The sequence below is a fragment of the Empidonax traillii genome, unplaced genomic scaffold, assembly GCF_003031625.1.
Source record: "Empidonax traillii isolate 1590-97213 ecotype Southwest subspecies unplaced genomic scaffold, ASM303162v1 scaffold1042:size202023, whole genome shotgun sequence".
In the NCBI taxonomy this organism is placed as follows: domain Eukaryota; kingdom Metazoa; phylum Chordata; class Aves; order Passeriformes; family Tyrannidae; genus Empidonax; species Empidonax traillii.
Genome location: NW_020956235.1, coordinates 117,785 through 141,946, shown reverse-complemented (window position 1 = coordinate 141,946; position 24,162 = coordinate 117,785). Strand labels below are relative to the sequence as shown.

At 38.4% G+C, this 24,162-nt stretch overlaps 1 protein-coding gene and 1 long non-coding RNA gene across 14 annotated transcripts in view; one reads left to right on the top strand and one right to left on the bottom strand.

Annotated features, from left to right (window-relative positions):
• Positions 1-24,162, top strand: part of APBB2 (amyloid beta precursor protein binding family B member 2) — a 119,589-nt gene that overhangs the window by 33,574 nt on the left and 61,853 nt on the right. For 6 of the 13 annotated variants that reach the window (XM_027904323.1, XM_027904322.1, XM_027904320.1 and 3 more), the window contains exons 4-5: positions 18,668-18,876; positions 23,810-23,872. In XM_027904323.1, the coding sequence (XP_027760124.1) occupies positions 18,668-18,876; positions 23,810-23,872 (272 nt within the window). The remainder of the gene's footprint in view (positions 1-18,667; positions 18,877-23,809; positions 23,873-24,162) is intronic. The other 7 variants (XM_027904321.1, XM_027904329.1, XM_027904326.1 and 4 more) reach the window with 3 other exon arrangements.
• LOC114068335 lies at positions 17,927-24,026 on the bottom strand. Its single transcript, XR_003573569.1, has 3 exons — positions 23,914-24,026; positions 18,767-18,908; positions 17,927-18,035 (listed from the first exon to the last, which is right to left on the bottom strand). It is a non-coding gene; the product is annotated as an uncharacterized LOC114068335 (long non-coding RNA).

Sequence of the window (24,162 nt, the reverse complement as noted above, 5' to 3'; positions counted from 1 at the left end):
AGGCCAGGCAGCAGTGGGGAGCTGGTCTCCCTGCTGTTCTCAGCAGATGAGAAAGCTGTTGGGGGAACAAGAGAGTTGTGGGATGCAGAGGATAGGCTGGAAGATGGGAGTGTGACCTGGAGGCTTGTTGAGAGGAGGGACTCATTGGAGGGGGAAGCAAAAGGAGAGTAACTGTAGCTGTGGAGGAACTCCTCGAGTTCCTGCCTGATATGTTTGCATCTGTATGTATTTCTTTTAATCTCTCTGAGTTAGTATCTCCTTTAGAACCCAGTCTCTCAGTGAGCACACTTGCTCCTCATGTGCTGAATTCTCACACAAGTCAGCTTTAGCTGATTGAAATTCAAATCAGCTTTAATAATAACGTAGGATTGGCTGAATTGGGGTTGTGTGTCCCTTGAGTCACAGCTGTGCTGTTGCAAGCTATGGTATTGAATATACAGAAAGCTATAGCATATACCACCAAAACAAGGAATAGATGATTTTGCAGTCAGCCTGGGGTTCATTGCTGCTGCATCAAGAGAAGGTGGGTAGTTTCAGAGCGCTGAGCATCTCCATGAGCCAGGAATGTGTGATAGGATTTGGCCTGCTGCAGAGACCTTGGTCTGAACTCAATCTTTGCTTGAAAGAGGATGTATTGGCCTGTCTTAAGGGACGTGAAGCCTTTTTTTAAGCAATCCCATGAAAGCACATACATTTGCCATTAAGACTCAATTGCTTCATTTTGAGATCTATGGAGCCCCTGGGTACTCAGCATTAGGTCATAAATGTCCAATATCTGGATGCCACAGAGCTCAAGGTAATGACATTAAGTGGGTTTCTTGCAGTGTCTGAGATCTGGATTGCTAAAGCCTAGTGGTGTTTGTCTTTCAGTTTGCACACTAGTTTTATCTATGGTACTTCAGTGATGAGAAATCCTTGGGGAGAGAGTGGGAGTACAACCCCAAATCTGTAGCATATATTTTTAAAAAGCTCCCTGCTCATAGTGTCTCTGGGGCATTTTAATCTATTTTTATATGCTATGATGTTACAGGGATTGTTTCTAACTGTTATTTGTTAATTATTTTATATGTACATCATTTGATACACTGGACTAATTTATTACCTAGTATCATTTTCAAGCAAGAGCCTTTCTCAAAACCATTCAAGAAACTGTTTCTTAATGGAATGATTTTGTCCTGAACAGTGACAGAATTTAACTAAATACATTTTTCCTATTATTTCGATTTTAATTGCTTTTGAATTGAGATTCTGCAGGGCTCAATTTATATATCAAACACTGCATCAGTTACTAACTTAGAGATCATTGCAGGGCACTGAGAGACAGAACTGCCATAATACACAAGTAAGAGCTTTAACTCTTTAGAGCACATTTGTTTGCACATAACTCTAAGGTTATGGCTTCTTTTACTTTTTGAAAGTGGATTTTGGGCACTTCTCTGAACCTGAGAAGTTTTTAGTGATGAACAAAGGAGCCCATCCCTCCTCCCCTACTCAAAATGAAAGCCAAAAAGCACTATTCAGATTGGCCAAATTAATTTTTAAATCAGAATACATTCCCATTCAGACTTTAATTTAATTTTACTTCTACTCTGCAAGAAAGAGACAGTTAAGTTACCCTGGTCATTTTGGCTGACACGATTCTTGGCTTTGCTTAAATTATTGATTATAGCAAGGGGAGGGACTTTGAAATGAGAACAACTAATAGAAGCCTTTCATTAGATCAATTTCTACCATGCCTGCAATGCACCTTCAGGGAATCTGAGGTTTGCAGTCTTAAGAAGAATTTTGTCTTCAGAGAGTGGATCTTTGCTTTACATTTTCCTAATTTTATTTTCCATGTTTATAGAGGCAGTTGAGGAGAAAAAACCAACATAAATATATTTCCAGGGCTTGATTTGCAGGATGAGGGGCTATTCTGGTCTGAAGTTGAACTGATTAAATCTTGATGTGATTGATATCTAAAGGCTTGTGGGCTGAAAGTACTGTTTCAAAAGCATGTCTCTTGAGCAGAGTCAGTCAGAAAAATACATCAATGTCTTGCAAGCTGGAATCAATTCAGTAGAGAATTCACTGTATGCACACGCTGCTGTAATTCCTGAATAGCCATCTCTCTCATTTTTTTCCTGGCTTATTAGAGAATGCAGTCATTTATATGGTCAACATGTGGTGTTTCCTCTGTTACATCTATCGGCAGTTGAATGGGGGTGGCTTTTCTTTCCTCCCATCCAAAGTACCATTCCTGGTTAGATCAATTAAGTAAGTGTCTGTTTAAAGATAGCAGTGTATTTTCCCGTGTTTGAGTTGGAGATGCTACACAGAAGGAGAATATGAAGCTGTTGGGACATGTATATAGCAAACTTAAAGGATGCTGGTAGCAGATCAATACATGTTGAACTATACAGGAGCATCTATTAACTGTAAGTAACCCTTCTGTTTTACTTTTTCATAGCACTGGCTGACAGTGTCACTTAGATCTGAATATTGAATGCAATTATTTTATCTGTTTATTGGAAGATCAACTGGTATCTGACAGCTTAGGTTGCAGTGTGCACAGTTGGTAGTTACTACTGTAAAGGTATCTTTCTGAATGCTCATTATTTCAGTAGTAAATTAACAAGTGATGTGGTCCATAGAGCTCACCAACAACATCAAAATTAATGCATGTTCATTAATTTATGTCCTATATTTCTCTTGATTTCATGTCATAGATAATTTTATATATCTCTCTTGATTTCATTTCATGTCATAGGTGATTTTGTATATTTCTCTTCGTGTCATAGGTGAATTCTCTCTTTCATAACTATGTGCCAGATTTCTGTACTTTAAATATACTCAGTATACTTCTTTATGGGAAACTTCTCTTTCATAAGATTATCTAATCCTACAGTTAATTCACAGGGAAAATGAAGCTACTTAAAAGAAGCTGCCTTGGGAGTAGGGTGACATGGAAACTGCAGGGTGCTTGGTTGCTGGCTGGGGTTAAACTACAGCACCCCATTCTGTGTTCCTCCCAGTGGCTTCTGTCCACATTCACTTTTAGTTTCAAGAAGCTGGCCTGGAAGATAGAGTGGTGCATGCTCTAGTGTACCCAGAATTTCCCAGAGGAAAGTGCCAGTTTTGAGTGGATAGGCATCTCTGACTTGAGAGAGACTGTTGTTAATCTGGGACAAGCTTCAGCAGTCCCACATAAAACCAGCTGAGTGGTGACTCTTAGTTGTGATTTTCCAGGAATGATGCAGAGGGGTGTATTGTCTCTCTGCCAGAAGCAGGTAGAGATGCTGTCTATATGTTCAACCAACATTTTGGGTTCACTACTACCAAGTTTTGCTAAGTCCAGTAACTATTTGACAGTATTTAAAAAAAAAAAAAAAGAGGACAGACAAAATCTACTGATTTAAATGTTTCATTCCCTGCAGACTACACTTAAATACTCTAGTAACTAATTATTATTAATACATTTAATTTTACATCCTCATTTTAATTGGAGAGGAATGTTTATAGAAATCATACATTTATAAAAGCTATAGTAGAGATGAATAATTGCTTCAGTTTACACCAATAAATTAAAAATGAAAACAGAGTTATAAATTTTTCCCCCAAATGGGACTCTAACAAGAATATGTATTCAAAAGCAAGAGTAAATTTTAGGTCGTTGAGGTCATTGTTCACTGTTTAGGCTTAAACTTTCATTCTAATTTTGGTTTTTCAGCCTTTTTTTTTTTTTTTAAATTTTTTATTTATTTAAATTGAGAGGGAGACATTGGAGATTCCATGGGTTGTAATAAGAGGTTTCTTGGGTGGTTTGTTTTGTTTTTTTTTTTTTAATGGACAAGCTACAATTTTCTCATGATTCTGGGAGTTGGGGTTTTAAAAGTACCAGATATCACAAGACACAAAATTGTAAAAATGTCTGTTAAAAATACTGGACAAAAGTGTAAGTTGGCGAGAGTAGTATTTCATTTCTTTCATGTTTTAAAAGTAAGCTTTTTGAAAGGAATGAGCCTTGCAGCTTGAATTCTGCAATGATGAACAGACCAACTACCTCAAGTGGTAATGTGCTAAATATCTTTTGCTGGGATGTGCTTTCGGATTTTAAGACTTGTTGATGGGTAAGGTGGTGGTCAAAATTTAGAAGAGAGAGAAAACTCTTTGTTTTCTCCTGGTAGCGTTAATGCAAAAGGGTCAGTGTAAAGACCACCAGATCAGGTTATTTTGACTTGGTTACTTTTATTTTGGATTGTCATTTTACAGATGCTATGTCAGGATTGTGTGTTTTGCTGGCCACCGTCTTTTTTTCTGGCCTGAATCTGTTTACAGAAGGGGACAGGATTAACTGAGAATTTGTTACCAGTGCATAAACTGAATTTCTGAGTAGCATCTCACCTACAGGATGTTGCTGTCATCTCTACTATTTCTTAAATTTTCTGCAAATAATATAAGGAAAGCAAGACTGTAAAGATTTATTGACATGAGAGCTTTTTTGAACAGTAATAATTGTCATGTACAAAAGCTTGTAGTCTAAGCAGTTAGTTACCTCTCCACAACAGTTGTCTCTGCAGTAATCACTAGACGAGATCTGCTGTTGGTTACTAATCTTTGCAGTACTTTGAGTATGCTCCCCTTTCCTTATTCATAAGGATATTTAAGACCGACGGTTGTATTTGTCTATAAATAAATTTGTATCTGTTTAATGGCTCTGTACAATTTGGTTTAAAAGTAGTAAACTCTTCCTTTTGGATACATGTTAATATAAAATTGACAAATGTGTAGAGATAATAATATTCAGTCCCATAATTCCTGCATGGCTGTTGTCATATGAAGTTTTTCTGTATCTCAGGGTAAGAAACTGTGTACCCTTGTATTTATGAGAACAAATATATTATGTATTTTGCTTCTAGGAAAAAAAAAATATATATATCTCCCTTAGAGGAAGCTTGGATATACTGGTTTTAGTTCTCCTATCAGATGTGGCTTTTTAATCTGACCCAGTATAAATGCGGTGGTAACTTTGATAAAAGTCTTTAAATAATGTTGTTAATCCCACTATTTCCAGTGCAAACTAATATAATAACTGGACACCTGAGCTTTTACAAGAGTTACAGAGGTTACAGTTCCATATCCTACATCACCAAATGGCCCTATCCAGCAGAACTTAGGCTCATGTGGTTCTTTATGGATTGCTGCTGACAATGGACAGTAGCAGAAATTTACGCATTCACTAAAACAAAAAGCACAGCTAGCATAAAGTGGTGTCCCCCCGCCCCATTGTATCTTTTTCACTTTCAGCAATTGGTAGTTTTAGGACCTTCAGACTTGGTATGTCATTCATGTTATTTTCTTTAATTGCCCTTGTCAGACTTTTCTAACATGCATTTGTTTAATCTTTTTTTGTCTCATTTATATTTCTGGCGTCCACAACATCCTGTGACCATGAACTGCATAACTGAATTATGTATTATATGAAAAAGTATTTCCCTTTGTTATAAAATTGCTCTCCAATAATTTCATTAGATTCCTATTGCATTTCTGTTTTAGGAAGCAGTAAATAACAGTGAATGATGATTTCCTTTCCATCCTTGCCTTCTTCGCATCATTCATGATTTTACAGATTTTTGTGACATCTTTCCCTCCTCTCTGCCATTTCTTTTCCAAGCTTGAGAATCCTACTACACTCAGTGTCTCTTCCTGCACACGCATTTTTATCTGTGTTTGTCTTTTCTAATTCTGCGACATCCATTTTTATAGTAGGCCACGTGGATGTGCGTGCACTAGTCCTGTCATAGTTCCATTCTACATTAAAACAGTAAGCATAAGGATTTTTGTCTTGATCTTGTTCCTAACGTGGAACTTTTTCAACTGCTAGTGAGTAATAAAGTGTTATCTCCAAAAAACTTGGTGACCTTGATTCTTCCAGAGTGGCAAAAGGTATTGATAAAAAACAGGAGATGGGCATCTTTGTGCGTTGAAGGAAACTGAGAAGTGAAGGTTGTGCATTGACAACTCTTGAAACTGTGGGTATCCTAATCCTGTAGGATATATCTGCAGTCTTTTGGTTTTGCACTGCAATAAAGGTAAATAGAAATCCATGATGGGCAATCTTCTCATCCTATGTAAGTGGCTTTCCAGCTTTCTAAGACCATCTGCAGCCCTCTGGCATGTCCACTAATTGTAAAGTTTCACCAGTGTTTAGCTGCTCTTTTCATCTGGGGGAAGGACCATGTTGCTGCTTGTGCATCTCTTGTTTTACTGTTTGTGACAAATTGTGGTGACAATGAGCTATGTCTTTTCCATAGTGCTGATAGAACTCACTGGCTTGTGGGTTATTGGACACTGGAGATTTTGTCTATTGTTTTACTTTGCTTTGGCCTATTTATATACTTACCAAGCAGGTGTTTTGGTTTTTGTTTTTTTTTTAGGAAGATTCTGGCTCAGGTTTCACAATAAAAAAAGCTTTTCAAGTTGTTATATTCTGGGCTTATGCAGTTTTAAGGAGAGTTTATCCCATTTTCAAACCAAGTATCTATTTTGCTAATAGACTTAGAATTGAAGATGGTGCTAATTGCAAGTGAAATTGTATTGTGGTTCTGCAGAACTGTAAAATTAATCCCTCCATTTTTCTCTTCTGAATGCTATCTGGCATAGGGCTCCAGTTGCTTTGTGTTAGGTTTGTTTCTGGCTATTGTTTTCTAACTTAGACTTGCCAGGGTGATCAGTGCCACAGTTATTTTTTCTGAATTTTCTTCTAATTCTTGTTAGGGGTTATATCAGAGATACCATTTGTATCTTCTTAAATATAGATTTCTGAATCTAACTTCTATTATGTGTATAAATCCTTATCTCTGAAAAATAAATGCAAAATTTTGGTGCTGGAGTGCCTAGAAGTAGATATGAGAATGAAAATAATGATATTTCTATTGCTAAATGGGTACTTTCAAAGATGATTAATATCTTCGAGTTTTCTTAATATCAAAAGGTATCTGGACAGCACGAATAAAGATTTAATAGGAGGTTTATACCAATGTGGTGGTGCAACATACTTGAACAAACTGAAGGGCTGTGAGTGCCCTGTGTGTGCTGTCAGTGTTCTTTCCTCTCCTGGAGGGGGTGAAATACAGCCAGTTCCCTGGCACTTGCATCTGCTGTCAGAAGCTACTCTTGATAAAGCCTTCCTGTTGTAGATGATGTACCTTGTGATTCGTGTCTGCCCTGTGCATTGTGCAGGAGAAGACTTACTTCACCTGAAGCAAAATCACTTTTGAAAAGGTTAAAGTTGTTTGGTAATTGGGGTCTTTTTTATAAAAAGTCTCAAAGTTTGAAGGCTGTGAGGTGGAGGTGAGGAGTTCACATCTTACAACGCAGGCTGTAGCTGCCTGCCATGCCTGAGCTTCTCCCTTAGCACCTCTCTTTTCAGGCAGGCTGCAGGCCTGAGGGACACTGTATTGCCTCCTAGGTTAGAGCAATATTTCATGCTTAGGCATCTCTAATGGCAAGAGTGGATTTTCACTCTTATTTCACAGTAATAAACTTCTCCCTTCTCTTTGGTACTGTAGGAACATGAATTAATTTGAAGATGGGGAAACATTAGGTCTTTTAAGTTCTGTGTTGGAAAAAACCTGGAGGCTTCGGTTTGCTCTCTAATGCACATTTGACGACAGCTTTCAAGTAGCAAACTAATTCGTTATACAGATTATTAAAAGTAATATTCTGGCTTTCACTAGTAGTGTTAAACTGACTAAGGTAGGTGGGATGGAGTAGGAATTACTTTTTGCCACATTAGAAAGAGCAGTCCATCATGTAGGATGGAAGGGGACTCTGACGTATAGACACACTGGAGGAGAATGGCTGATCTCTGCGCACCATCTTGTGATTGGTGTTTGGGTGCAGGGAGTCGGCACAGATCCCAGGGAGTACACAGTGTGGGCATGACTCCAGGAGACTTATTTAATGCATCTCAGACCCATCTCCTACATCTGCCTGACTTTGTTTAAAACAGGGCTTGCACTCTCCTACCTCACAAGGTTGGTGTGAAGATAAAGTAGTCATTTTCATGGTATCCTAGAGCAGCACTGTGTGTGGTGCCGTGTATTCACATGGACTGAGAGATGAGCAGAGCTTGCATCTGACAGGGGAAATGACCATTCTTGCAAACTTTGCTTTTTTGTGAAGTAAAACACCTAATTTCAGAAAGTAACTGTGGTGTAATTCAATTTTACGTTCTGTTTTTATTGAATTATTAAATTCAGGAAAGATTTTTATAATGCATTTGTGCAGTGCTCCAAATGAAGCTGTAAAAGAAAAGCAGCTTTAGTAAAACCACTGTTTGAATTGTATGTCTGTGCCATTGGGCAACTTCACTGGCTTTTAATTAACCAATCATATATGCAAAAACACCAATGAGCATGTCTCTAAAATTTTAGACTATATCAATGTATTTATGTAGGATATTCTCCAGAGAAGTGCAGTTCTTCTTTACATTGTTCTCTCTGGAAGTCAGTTGGCTTCATTTTAGATGGATAAAATTGCCATTTGCCTACTGCCTGACTTTTAATGCAAATTTTTTTCTGCAGTTCCTGTTTTAAAAAGGAGAAGAAAATGGTGGCTAGTCAGATTCCTTCTTCCATACTCTGTCCTACTACTCCATGTCATTCTCATTAAAGAGGCATTCACTAAGCACCAAATTTAAACTGCTAGGGCTATAGTAGATATAGTAATCTTTATCTATAGATATAGAGAGGATATAAAGCTGTTCCTCAGTTGAAGCAAATGTGATTGAAATTGTAGAGTCCAAGCCTGTTCCTATTCTTCAGTACCAGGACTTGGTGGCAACTATATCATAGTTAAGTAAGGAAATAAGATCTGTCCATCTGTTTTTCATGGCTTGTGTCAAGGTAAGTAGCACTAGCTACTAGCAGAAGGTTTAAGGGAGATGGGAACCACTTGTGTCTGCAGCCAGTCCAAGTAAACTGGAGAGTTATAGATTGGGAGATATTAAACAGTTATGTTTGAAGCTTGTAAAACGAGGGTGTTAATTGTAAGTAAAGCACCGTGGTGCAGAATTTCCTTTGTGGAGAGTTGAAGCTGTTGCTGCTGTGTGCCAGATGTTGGCATAGTGTCTCCTCCCGCTCTGCAGGCATCTTGTGTCTTGAAGTCAGTATTTATACTGACAATCTTTTTCTGTCACTATTTATAGACTGAATCTTTGTGTTTTGTGTGCTTGTTACAGATTATATATGTTCATGGCCCAAAATTAATCGTCTTTCCTGTGGGTAGTTTGACACCAACATAGCGATTCGCTTTGAGGGGACAGGAGAACCACGCTTTATTTTAGGACAGAAGTACATTTTGTGAGGGTGAGGAAGACTGGACTCCACGCTGTCCTTGGTGAGCTGCACAATATGTCTGCTGTTGCGACAGTGCACGTGCAGGCTTTGCTGTGTGAGTCTAGCAGTCCCTTGGCTAGGATAGCCATTTAATTTTTTCTCTTTAGACCAAAAAAAACCCTGCTTCTAAAACAAAGCAAAGTAGTTAAAAATGGTATGAACCCAGAACATAAGATCACATGCTGCGGTTCTGCTTTCTGTGGGGAAAAGCCTGGGAAGAAGAGTTACTATGCCAAAAAAAAAAAAAAATGGCAGAGGCAGATAGGCATGTTGCTGCTGGACTGGTTTAACCCTGGCAGCTAACTCACAATTCCATTTTACTGATTTTCTAATGATGATGAAGATACTGCTCTTGATGAATTATTTGTTGCTCAGTCCTCCGTGGTGAGGAGGGGCAAACACACAAAGCATGATCACAGTAAATTTAGGCCAAATTGGAGGTACAGTCTGCTATGTTTTGAACTATTCTTTAAGTAAAAGCTTTTGCCATCTAGTGGAAGGAATAGAGAACTAGCATTTCAAATAAGCTAGAAACCCATTGACACTGGTCATACTCTGTCACCCTGACTTTGAGGGTGACAGAGCACTGGAACAGGTTGCCCACAGAGGTTGTGGAGTCTGCTTCTGTGGAGATACTCAAAACCCACCTGGATGCAACCCTGTGTAACCTGTTCTAGGTGAACCTCCTTTAGCAGGGGAATTGGAGTAGATGATCTCTGAACTAGGGGTTCAGGTCACCTCCAAGTCTTCCTTCCTTACCTTTCTGCACTTTGCTTGTTTCGTGGATAAGTGTTTTTGTTGGTAAACAGGCTAGTCCTCTTGTATTTACCTATTTTTTACCTATTTTCCAAGAAGGAAGGTATGGACCTTTCTTCTCAGTCTTGCAGCAGTACTTTTTCCTACTGCTGCTGCTGTTTGTATCAACTCCTGCAAATGCAAGCTGTGACCCTGGTTTCTCACAACGTCACCTCTGGACCTCAGGCTGTACTGCCCCTGACAGAATAACCTGGGAGATGCCCAGAATCCTCCCATTTAAACAGGACAACTGGTATCATCCTCTGCCCTTATCCAGGGCTGTCATCAACAGTTCTTCAGAACCCCTCTGATGAAGTCTTGCCTTTGGTTTTCTTTGGTTATTGCACTGTTGCTTTGGTCCTTATATTAACAGCTTGGGCTTTGATTGTTGAAAGGGAGAAAAAGCCAGGACTGCAAGACAAGTGGGTTTAGTGGTGGAGGTTTTTTTCCCTGAATGTTGACAAATCTGCTTTACTCTCTCTTCTTAAGGTAGTCATCTCTGCTTGAATGCCTCTTATGCTTGTAGTAACTTATAATTTATACAGCAGGACAAAGATCTCGTCACATGGGGAAAAAAATTAGTGCAGGCAATTCATCCCAAGCTTCCATAGGATTTTTAAGATGTCAGTCTTTTCTGATTATGATTTATGTTACAGTTGATCAAAGTAGTGATTCATTTTGGCACAGATATTGTCTGGTTACATGTATGCCTGTAAATCCCACATTTCAGCTTGTTTTCCTGGAAACTGTTAGAGAATCTTTCTCTCCCCAAACATATGTGGCTGGTTCAGCAATTCATTGAGGAGGATGACAGGGTTGTCATGACAACCAGCAGCATTCTGTGATCAAGGATGGTGACAAATGACCAGCTTCTGGATATTTATCACTCTTTGTTGAGCAATGTTCCCCCAAATTAGACAGACTGCTATGATTTATAATTACTTGTTCTGGTGGCTTGTATATTTGGTGCACTTGTTTCTGAAATAACATTCATGCTTCTTACAATGATGGCCATCATTGGTATAAATCTTGAGAATAGGTAATACCGTTGATTTTGTTGCAGAGCATGCCAAGTGAGAAGAGTTATCTTTGGAGTCTTCTTTTTGTTAAACGCAAGCAACTTACACATTGACCCCACTACAGAAATAAATGGGATAAAAATACACAAGACCTGTGTTCTTTCTATTGTTCTGTTAAATGGAGAGTGCTCCTTGAGTTTTGTTTACCTTCACTCTTAAAACAACATGTACTTCCCCTCCCTTCCAGCGCCTGCCTTGATCTTCAAGGTGCTTCTGGGGTGGGGGAGGAATATGCTTCCTTTAGGATCAAATCCTGGTTCTGCTGAAGGCATTGGCATCTTTTCAATAAGACTTCCATTTCTTTATTTTCCTTTAGTTTTGCTTTTATTTAGAAGACAGAAGGAAAACATTTTTATTTCAAGATTTTGGAACTTCAGAAGAGGAAGAAACACTTTTCCCCATCCCTTTCCTTTTTACTGAAACCTTCTAATCCTCCTGTCTTCCCCTTGTGTGCCCAGAACAGCATCTACAATACACGTGATGTCCTGGGCCAGCTCTTCATTATGCTTCATCCCAACGATGAAGACAGACATCAGACGTGAAGATAGTGGTTTCCCTTTGGTACCCAAACACTAGGACAACATGTTGTTGGATCCTGTTGCTGTCCCATTCTTTGCAATTTTTGACATAGGAAGCTTTGGTGCAGATCTCTTATTACAAACAAGGTGCTTTTGAGTTTGAATTCTTTCATTTATATTGTGTATCCGCTGCAGGAATGTGAGTAGTGGGAGGGCCAGGGATTCAGAAGTGGATTTGTAGATTTATTATTGACTAGATTATTCTTTTTAGATTTGGAAAACTATGAAAGTGTTCCTGTTTGGACCGTCATGCTTTCAGCTTGGACACTGAACAATGCTTTTCAGTTAATTTTTTTACTGTGGAAGTAACACTTTTGAGACAGTGATAGACAATCAAAGTCTGGATCAAATCCCATGTTTGGATGGTGTTGCTTTTCTTTGGAGGATCTTTACAGAAGAAAAACTGTTACAAAACAATCATAAGAATTGAGATAACTAAGCTAGAAATACAAAAAAGGGAGATCTCTCATCTTTATCTCTGTACAGTATGGGTGTTTTATTACTTAACCTGTTTAGATAATGTAGATCAAGTGTTTGCTGGTATTGTTGAACCTTGCAGACAAGAGGTCTCACTTGGTCATTCTGCTACCATGCAGTGAAAGGAGCCCTCCTTAGCTGGAAAGACTGAAAATCTGGTGCTTCCACAAATTCAGCAGAGCTGCATTTGCATTACCTGTGCATTCAGATCTGCTGCTGCTTCCAAGTAGGCAAAATGAGGTCCATATGTGGAAATTAATCCCTTAAAAAGCAAAGCATGTGTTCTTTAAATAATACAATGATACCACTCAAATTTCCCTGAATATACTTTCTTTCCTACTATGATTCTACTTTGCTGCCATCTCCCAATTTTCAAAAGATGTGCTTTTAACCTATGGAATAACACAGTTAAAATTGCCCTGTGGCTATTACTATGCACTATGTGCTATTACCATGCACCTCCCAGACACAGAATTTCCAGCACTCTGATGACTTTGTACAGCATTTTTACAGTCTCTGTTTTAAAGTCATGTATGCTGCCAAACTTAAGCCCTTCAGGACTGCATTTCCTCTTATTCAAGAGTAGTCTCTGTGCATAAATTAGTGCCCTAACCGTGCTGGTTGGTGGGATTTGTTTTCACCCAAAGAAGAGCTGTGCATCCAGAATACATGTCTGTTTTTCCAAGTACATCTCCGGGTTAAATACAAATTTTTTTTGTGCTAGACCTGTTGCCTTAATTAAGAGTATTTTTTCCAGGAAGTACATTTGCTTGCCCTTTAGTGAACCAGGTTCCCTCATGCACAAGGACCTAAGCAGAGGCACTGACTCTGGTCTCTGTCCCAGCACCTTGCTTATCATCACCGCCAAGTTCTCTTTGGAGATAACACCTAGTTGCAGCTTTTATTCTCTTTTTATTAGTCCAAAATGAGAAAGTTTATTACTTTTTTTAGTATTATTATTATTTTAAATTCAGAGAGGGAAGGAACTCGATTATGTTCCTTCCAAAAAGGAGTGCTCAGATTTGCTATTGAAATGATGTAGTGCATCTCTAATCTTTATCAATAAAAGATCATGATTAATTGAACACAAGCACATTGTCATACCAGCTGGGTTTTAGTCTTAGACCAACTTCTGACAATGGTGGGTGGAGTCTTTGGTTTGATTTATGCTGATAGATATGGGTTTTGTTAAGAATTATGGAGAAACCAGTTTTCTAGATAACAGAATTTTTGTCTATAGAAAATTAGGCATCTTGTTGATATGCTTCCATTACACCTTTGTTATAACACCAAATCAGCTCTGTTTGAACATTTTACTTCAGTGTAGTACTGTCTAAAACAAGAATAATTATTAATTGCTGTTAAATTAAAATATATTGTGTTGTATCTTTGCATTCCTGCTCTTGCAGAAAATGCCTAAAGAGCTCCTGCCATTCTCTTTACACCTGTGTTAGTCTCTAAATGACTGCCTTTGGTGGCCAGTGAAAGGACTGTGCCTGCAGAGGAGAGCCTGAAGTAGTTAAAAACTTTCAGCTTCATGGCATTTAGTGTCTCTAATTATGAAATATCCACAGATTACATTGGCAGAGGATGGTACTGACATAGTCAGGAACAGCTCAGCATTGGGATGCAGAGCGTACTATTTGCATCTGTTGGGATGCTGCTGATGTGACCTGTACTTGGTGAACATTGACCTTGCCTTGCACAGGGTGCCTGTTCTGAGGAAACTGTTCATGGCATTGCAAAATGATGGAAAAATAAAAGTTCTCCATTTGCTGCTCAGCCTGGTCTGCTCTTAAAGAACCTGCTAAAATACTTTAGTTTTAAATTCTGTTTAATTGAACAGGAGCTAAAGAGTGATTCAAGATGACAGCAATTTGATAACTATCCTTTCCCCTGAAACAACAATAAATTAAGTGATAAAAGTGCTATTTTTACCACAGAGCTTGGTCACCAATGCTCTTCAGTGAATTATTTATGCTGTTTATTACTGTTTCTTTTCCGTTTCATAACACTGTTTCCTAGATGAGCCTCAGATAGTAAAATAATTTTAACTTGAAATAAAAACATAATTACAGAATTTCTAATTATTACCCTAGACTTAATATCTGAACTACTACTACAGCATGGAATTTATTGCTGCTCTATATCAGGTAATTGGCAGAGGCTGACATTTGGAGAAGGGAGTTACAAACAGAAATATATTACATTACGTGGACTTTATCCTATCTTATTGAGAATACAAAATGTGTTCACAAGGCTCTCCTAGTCAAAATTACCAGTTACATATGACTGTGTTTATGATTTTCTGGTGGTACATGCCTATTGGTAGTTGTTTCCACAGAGTGAATTAAGAGTTTCATTTTGTTTAACAGACTTCATTTTTCTAGTATTATTGAAGTTTTAATGATTCCAGGATGAACACTGTATTTTTTATTACTGTGGGTTTTTTTTATTACAGGCTTCATGTTTCAGCCATTCAGGCAAAAATTCAAACGCAACTGTGTATTATTTATTTATTTATAGAACTATTTATACCTTTTAAAAATATCTTTGTTGCTTTTCTAAAGTCTTACTGAGTATTTTTGAGTTTGTTCTTTCACTTTAATTTTTATAGAGAAACAACCAACTAGTTCCCCATTTGGTTTTAAAAGGGAATGAACATTGCAGATACTACCATCCCCTTGGACTCTCACTTCTGATTATTTGGGTTTTTTTCATAATTTTGCCATTCTGCTAAAAACATTCTGATCATCCCTGTGTTACTGAGTCTCTGAAGACAGGAAGCAAAGTCTATGTGGTGGGATGCAACAAGCGGATTCTTCTCTCCGAGTTCTGCAGAGGCCAGTGCCAAAGGTTTTTGGGCAGGAACCATGTGCCCCATCATGTTGGACCCCATAAGAAGAGACTCTGTCTCCAACTCTTAAGGAAGCTTTAGGTAGTGGGGAAAAATCTGGTTTCCCAAGGGCCTTGTCAGGACCTGATGGAGACAGGAAAGCCCAGCTGGTTTTCTTAAGATGGAGTTAGCTGCTTCTTTTAAGTCACATCTTCCATGTTTTTAGGTAGTCTTCCATTTTGGTCCTCAAAATCCTCTACTGCATCTCCTTTACTGTAATGTTTGTTCACCAGAATTGACTCATGCTGCTTCTGTAATAACATCCCCATGAACTGCTGGTTTGGGGATCTCCCCTCTGTATGGACATGGGTTTAAGCATCTGTCTTTTGTGGGGTAAAAATCCAACTGGAAAACACCAGTCCTCTGTTTGCGACCCCTCTCTTCACATGACTTTGCCTACAGAAGACCAGCTGTGAATTTCTAACTCTGTTTCACCAGTTGGCTGGTGACAGCTCACACGAATCTTAGGCAGCTTTCCAAGCAGGAGCTTGCTGATGAGGACTCATTGGCACGTCTGTGCCACTGTGGGCAGATCTGGGATGAGAGCCGCCTGCCTCGCTAGTGACGGCTTTCATGCACCCTGTGTCTGGACAGGATAGAAACTGAGGTGAAAGATCAGCTGCAGGCTGACTGTCCAGTCTCCTGCGATGAAGGCTAACTTTGGACTTCATCTCCAGAGTGTATCTAGGCAGTGAGGCCACCCTGTTCAGTAAGGGCTTTCTCCAGAAAAAGAGATGGCTTTCAACAGTCTGCAGTGTGGTGTGGATCTGCATGATGCCTGCATAAAGATATAACTCATTCCTGTGCAGAGTTTTGAATCAGTTACATTTTAAATTAGTTTTTCCATTGATAAGAATTTGTCTCTTTCTTGCTGTAGAAAGGCAGCTTACACAGATAATATGAATCCAGGTTGATAATATGAATCAAGGTTTCTTAAAGAAACCCAGTGTCTGCTTTCTCATTCAGCTTAGTTAAAATAGCTCTTTTATTCTAGTTCAGTGCTGTTTTTTCTTACTCCTGTTGCTTTATGCATTTTATATCAGAAATGTCCAACAGTATAGCCTTTCAGGGGATCATGGTTTACTCTGATACATGTGGTAGGTAAACCAAACCCAGTACAAAAGGATACATTCTTTTTGTGAATCATGCTCTAAACTTCTATAGTAAGTCATGCTCTCCATATTATCAGAGCAATGATACTTCCAAACCCAGAAGCTTTGTAAGCAATCATGATGTCCTGCTTCACTGACCTTGCATCAACAAATGCATAAAGAAAGGCATGGAAAAGGCCAGGAGATACCAAGTAGAACTTCATCTCCTGGGGATGACTTGGAAGGAATCAGAGAAAAGTTCATGGTCACTGCAAATCATTTACCATGGAGGAAGCATGAAGGACTTAGTTCCTTCTGCTCTGTGGATGACTATTTCCATGTAATGTTTTTACCTCTAAAACCTTGCAGAGATAAGAGGAATTCTCACTTTCAGATTAAGAAGTCCAGTGTGATCAGTTTTATTTCCTACTGGATTTGTTTCATGCATGTTGTTTAATGTCATATCAATAGAGTTGGATTGATGTACAGGTTTGCATAACAAACATGAGGAATGGTATTTCAATATGAGTATGAGCCATCTGTTGCTTTCCTGTTCAGTGATGCTGATTTGAGGTGTCTCTCTGTGTGAGGAGTGCCTGCTCACCAGCAACGTGCTTCTTGTGCACAGACGTATGTCATAGTCATTTTGTGTGGAAATGCAACCCTTTGAAAGTCCTGAGCTGTGTTAATTGAAAAAAAAACCCTACAGTTAATTCTTATTTTATTTCCAAGCATGCGCAAACGTATTTTGGTGTATTTATTTTTGTTAATGGATAAGTTTTCAAAATAAATTAGTATTACATCCAGGTGGTATTTTCTTACCTGAGTGCTCCCAGATATTTTACATTATTTCCTTCCAACTGTTTGTTCACATACAAGATCATTTCTTCTTTTCTAACTAAGTGTTGCAGGAATCTTTTTGGTTTAGGTCTCTGGGTTAACAGTTTTTCTGCTGTGTGTTTTGTCTGCTTTTACTTACTGCTTTCACTGAAAGTAATTCTTTGTTAGGTCTTTCTGGTACTGCATGTCATGACAATAATAAATAACAGTAAGCTGGTTCCTCTGCGTGTTCGGTTGATTAGTTTGAAATTAGTAGTTTAATGCAGCCATGGCATAACACTTAATTGACTGGATATTTGAATAGCTGTGTGTGCATATGTATGTATGTGTAGCAAGGACAGAAGCTGTGCCTACCTTAAAGCGAGGAGAATAACATTAATTTCTAGTGTTTAATTGGCTGTTTAATTCTGTAGATGGTATGAACCTGAACTGATCTGAAGCTTTGCCTCTCTGCATAATAAAGACTTACTGTTTTGCTATCCTGGAGTGCATTACCCAGTATGTAAGTTCTAGGAATGGTGGCGTTATTGTGATATTTTGGAGTTTTTTGAACCAGTTATTTAAACATCCGAGGGTATCTGGAGTCACAGACATTGCCACACATACTTCAGTGTATGTTTAGGTATTTGATCACATTAATTCTCAAATGATATGGTCAAATTGTAGAAAGTGTTTTGTGTTTCATTTCCTTTTATGTGCTTGAAAAGAGTGCAGTTGAGTTGTTCAGTTGGAAAACAAAAATGACTCTACTCATTGGTAATGGTGAGCATTGATATTCTTGGGTTTTTTTCTCAGTGGCTCAATTCACATGCTGCAATCAGCCTTCATCATCTCTGTGCAAGTGCTTGTGGAAACATCAGTCCAGGAGATTGCTTGTTTCTTTCTACAGCTTGATAGTCCTTGGAGTACACCACAGCAGCTGTGTACCACAATAACACTAATAAAGCAGTTTAGCTGGGAGGTTTAGACGAGCACTGTCTCCCTTCCCAGCCTCTGGAAAGCATATACCCAGCACAGGGTAACTGCCTCTGCTGGGGTACAGCTGGTTTGCACGGAAGTGGTGCCCCTGCCTTTCCAAAAAGGCAGGGCTTTCTTTCCACCAGTGACATCTCTTACGTGCATCTATAATCTGACTTTGGTGAGCAGGAATACATGCTCATCTATACTGCTGCCATGCATTGAGAAGGGAAGGTGCTGTGATGAAGAGGATAGAGTACACCATAATTCCAAATATTAGTTTCTATGCTGTGACTTAAGGTACTCAAAGCTAAATCTTACTACAGGAGCTATCTGATGGTACTGAGTAGTTGCCATATTAGAACAGCTCTTCAGTAAGTGCTGCCATTTTTTCCTCTCTTTATATGCCAAAATCAGGCTTTGTCACATTACTTTGAGCCTCAATAATTTAGTATGTTTTTCTGTTGTTCATTTACACAAGAACTGTACTACAGCAGTACCAGCTGTGCAGACCCATGGAAGAACAGTTTGTGTCTTTGTGTGATTATTTTCTTTTTTTTTTTCCTGTTCACAGCAGATATATGGAGTGATCAGTCATTTCAGACAGACCCAGACTTACCACCTGGCTGGAAAAAAATCAATGACATTGCTGGGATCTACTACTGGCATATACCCACAGGAACAACTCAGTGGCAGCGTCCTGTGTCCATCCCAACAGATCTCCAGGGCTCACGAAAAGGATCTCTTGGTTCCATTACTCCATCTCCTACTCCAGAAACTGAGGTAACGTACTGTGTCTTCTTGTGATCTGCATACTGTAAAGAAAATGGAAATAACTTTTTGAACTTGCAGGTTTAACTGTTAGCTAAACTGGCCTGATAATGTCCCAAAGTGTAGCTACTTTTTGGTAATGCATCGTAAGTATATACTTTCTGTGTTCATTTTGCAATGGTTTTGCCTCATAAAACACCTTAAACTTTGGATGAGTATGATGAAATCAGACATGTCTCAGATAAATTAGGCAGCCAGTGACTGATGAATGAGTCATTGATGAATGTGAAACTTATGCAGTTCTGTAGCATATGCTGAAGCATTGCTGCATTATTTGGATACAGGATACATAAAACTTTTGCACATTACAGTAGTCTTTTGGCTGAACTCTTTGTTGGCATCTTCTTTCTTTTTGGTTCATTTGGTAGGAGCATCACAAAAAGACATGAGTCTTCATTTGAGACACTAGTTACTTTACAGGGTGCTTTCTATTGAATAAACATGAAGTGTCCTCCTCTGTACATCCTGCCAGTACAAAATATCTATCAGTGTGTTGCAGTCAGTCTTTAACTAGAAACAGAAAAAAGTGCACACTCTCCTCCACATGTGCTGAAAGAGCAGTATGTGATACCACCTTTTAAAATAATCCTTTCAGGCACAATCCACAGGTTTGATTGGTGTCATGTAAGTAGAAAAATAAAATCAATTATCATAAAGAAGAGTATGCTTCAAAAAATACAATCACTTTGTTTTAGTATTCTGGGGAGACTTCTGTGGAATTAAATAGCAATATAAAATAAATTTGGTGTTAAATAAGTATTTTTCATACTAACTTTTCAGAAAAATGCCCTCAGCTTTATCAAATCAAGGGAAGTCTTTTTACTGGCTTTGAGTTTTTGATCAGACAATCCTTAGGGGTTTGTTTGTTTGTTTTTTAATTCATTTAGATACAGCATTTCTTCTGTTCTTGATTTTGTTCATATGTGCACCAAACTAACTTAAATGGAAGTTAAGAGGCATTAAGGACATTCAAGTATGTATTACTGTCTTGCCCTTGAAACTTTTATCTTGTATAGGCTTAAATATGTACAGTCTTGTCGTGATTTTAGAAAGATTGCTCCCACATGTTCATAAATGCTATTCATAAGGCTTGTAAACTCGACCACAACATTTCGGTTATGGTTTACATCAGTCAAGCTCCCATGGAATGTACTGTGCACTAGGCATGCTGGAAGTTATTTCTGAGAGGATTCATGGAGAAAGAACTGCAAGTGTTACCATTCCAGTACAAGAAAACAAGAAAAAAATCTAGACATGCTGAATGTAAAATGCTGCACATGTTTCCAGTATAAATTCCTGCAACGTACACATGAGGGATATAACTTTACCATTATTATTTTTCTTACTCTAAAATGTGGAGAATGGGACTTTAATTAGTAAGTTATAGATGCTCTTCACAAGACCCCAGAAATAAGGATGGTTTGTAAACTGCAGAGGAAAAATAACGTATTTCCATTTCAAATATTTTTCTACTTCTGTTTAAAATGTCTTTACAATTAAAAAATCAGACCTGCTGGTAATGTATCAGATGTACTAATGATCATTAGTTCTCAGCAGCATCATGGAGAATACAAAATGTATGAGTTGGTTAGAGCATGGTGCTAGTAACACCACCAAGGTTGTGGGTTCAATCCCTGCAGGGACCATTCACCTGAGCGTAGGACTCGATGATCCTTGTGTATCCCTTCCAACTCAGAATATTCTGTGAATCTGTGAAGCAGATTTTAATACAGTATAGATGTATAAAATAAGACATGTATGTGAGTACATAGTACGTTCGTCTAGGTTTTGATATGGCAGTTCTAATTCAGCAAAGATTTATACATAGACAGTTCTGTGGCGGCATCAAGACCATATACTGTGGCATAAAAGATGAAAATAAATACATACCCAAAGTTTGTATTAGTATTATATGATTATTTTTATGGTAGGTATAGGCAAAGGCATTTGCTTTTTAAAGATTTCTGCATTCATTGATAAGCATCTTACCATTAGTGAAACAGTATTGGTTTTTTTGACTCAGTGGTTACTAAGATAGAATTGCAGTACAGTACCAGCAAACTTACACTAGCAGAGTTCAAAACAAGAGCATGAATTGAGCTCTGGACTTTGTCCCCTGCCAAACACAGAAATTGTACAAAGAACAGGTGTAGCTGGAGTTCTAATGGGAACTGTTAGGAAAGGTCTTGCATTTCTGGAAATCACAGGTGTTGAGCTTTATTACAAGGGAACTGGAGGAAGAATCCTTTGTGATTCAGCTCGTTTTGAGCAGAACCCCAGTAGAAAGTAGTAAGAGGAAAATAAATCACAGTGTGTTTTTAAGAGATAGGGATAGGTAATGAAGTAATTCTGACAATATCAGCTGCCATGAATTTTTGGGGTTTTGTCTCTCTGCAGTTGGTACATGCCAGCACTGAATCATCTCCAGGTCACTTGCAGGTGATATTTGTTTCAATTCCCGTTTGCTGCACTGCAGCCCAGCCCAAGTGCTACTCCTCTCCCTCCCTGTGAAGCATTAATACCAGTGTCTGTGATATAGTCAATCTGACACTTCACTGTGGAATTTGATCTAAAATAGAGGCTCCCAAATACCTTTATCCCAGTACTACCACTGGCTGCACCAGCTGTGGTGGAAAGCATCCACTTCCGAGTTGGATCCACATGTGAGCTATGTGGTTCTCTCATTGCTGTTGGAAGCCTGTACTCCAAGATAATCTTTTTGGAGAGGGCTGTTTACCTCCTTTCCCACATGCTGGAATTTGTATTGCTTTATTATGAAAAGTTTGAGAGGCAGATGAAAGAGTTTAATTTAGGATTGAAGCGTGGCATGGGCAGCATTTCGTATCTCTCCCGATAGGCTTCTGGGAGTCCATAAAAATACTTACCTAGGTCACTTTTGGCTGTAAATCATCATGTGCTAGTTGTGAGGTGAGTTTATTTGGGCTTTTTCAGCTTTTGAGTTTGTCAAATAAACACGTAGAAGCACTTTTTTCCCCCACAGTAACATCTTCTTACCCTTTGTCTTGTTTCCTCTTTTTTTTCCCCTCATTTTATTTTCTTGTGTCCCTGTCTCTTAAATGATGTAATATACAGAAGCTTTGCTTCATTTGTTAGAATGTGGCTCACAGCTGAAGGCAGTCCACAAAGAACAGATCAAGTCAGCCATTTTTATCTTGTAGCTTACTCTGGATGTTTAGCATAAAGAAAAACAGTTATTACTGTTGAACAGAGAATCAAAAAAAAATGAGTAGCAGGAATGATGCTGTAATGCATACTGATGGCAAAAAGCATTTTAAAAAGGAAAAAAAAAGAGAAAATGTCTTACTTTTACACAGGCTGCAAGGCATTTTTTCTTTCACAGGATAATCAGTAAATTTCAATCCAAAGCAATTATGGGTTAAGCATTATGTGAAAATTCTGCTGATTTAACAGAAATGCTAATAAATGCTAAATATGAATAACCTGTAACGTATCCTTCCTCCACCTCAGAGACATGAAAATGTATTTTCGTTTTGCACAGCTGTTTAAATTTCACTTAGTTTTAGATTACTCTTTTCTCTTGTGTGTTGCCAAACTACTTCTTTTTTGAGTCCTTGTCTTTAGTAATGTTCTCTTCCAAATTTTAGAAATTTTGCTGCCTCTTTTCCGTTTCCTGTGCAGAGAAGAAGCTGTAGGGTTTAAGTTTCAATAAGAGCTTCTTTGAGATTATGTCAATGTTTGGTGAAGGTAGTTTAATCTTATAGCCTGACTCATCCCAGACCTGGATCAGCTCTAGAAGTTCTTCTGTAGGTAACATGACCACTAATAATTAAAGAGAAGGGGCTTGGTAGGAAAAGCTAACAAATCAGTTAATTTAATGGCATGTTAGGGACAGGGTACTCCTGGGAGCTGCTTCTCACGAAATAATTCCTCCAGTGGGGATATGTTGAGAACACTTCTGAGGTGAGAAGTCAACCCTGCATATTAATGCAGTGGGGCCATATTAACCACACATCTAGGGGCTGAGCTGAACAGCCTGGGAGAGCTCATCTTAGAAGGGGAATTAATTTCAGGAATTCTTGATTTGGTGCTCAATGATCAAATCTCCTGTCCCACCTGTTCAGGACTGTGAGATTTGTTTCCTGATGTGGTAGAGGAGAGAGGCAGCTCCAACATCAGCTGTTTCTCTCAGGCTTTACAGAAAAGGCTGAACCTCAGGTTGTTGTAATGCTAAATGCACTGCTACTTGCTTGATTATACCTAATTTTTGAGAAATTTGAATAGAAAATGAGAGGGTAGGTGCTTTGTTTGGCTTCGGTTTGTTTTTTAAAAAAGGTGCTAGAATTCTCAAAACTACTTTTTCAGCAAGAAATCTCTGCATTCATTACTAATCCCCCTTCCTTCTCCTTTTCTAGTGCTTTCTCTGATTTTTACCTTGTATGTTTCTTATCCTTGCATATATTGTTGTATTTCAGTATTTCTAGTTCCTGTAGTGTTAGGGTCTTTTAACAAAAGTGCCATTCAAATGGAAATCCTAATGTTTCCCCTTAATTGCTGTTTATCAAAGGCTGTAGCAGCTGTGGCCAACATTCATATTCAGATTCATTTTGCTTGCTTTTAAGATCATAGTTAAAGAGTAATTTCATTGTCTGTTCCTAATTTATATTAACTTTCCTTGTTTCAATCATTTGTTTTGGTAAGTAACTGTTACAGGCATGTCTTCTCTCCCCTTTCCTCCAAATGCCATGGTATGGTGGAGTAAGTAGTTGAAGTTTGAGGTGATCTGTTCCCTAACCCATCCTGTAAATACCAATGCTAACAACAGTGTCTTGTGTTTTTTTTTCTTTTTCTTTTTTTTTTTTTTTTATCAATGTGCTTCTTCCTGTGTGAATAATTATGTGTCTAGAAACAGCCATGGAGTGATTTTGCTGTACTGAATGGGGGAAAGATTAATAGTGACATTTGGAAGGCAAGTATATTGTCAGATTTTAGACCCTTTAATACTATTACCCTTGTTTTTTGCATGGCAGTGGCTGTTTTTTTCCCTTTTTATTTTTCCATGAATGTCATTCATAACCTAGGCCAAAGTGAATGGGGGTACTGCTAGGGATGTCTAGCTCACAAACATGCTGCCTTTCCTGATCTTTCCACTTGGAATGGATTCAATCTAAACTAGCAGGGCAACTGCCATGATGTAACAAATAAGATGCCTGCACTGAATGAAATGCAGCTTGAGAAATGTATGCATGCCTCTTTTCA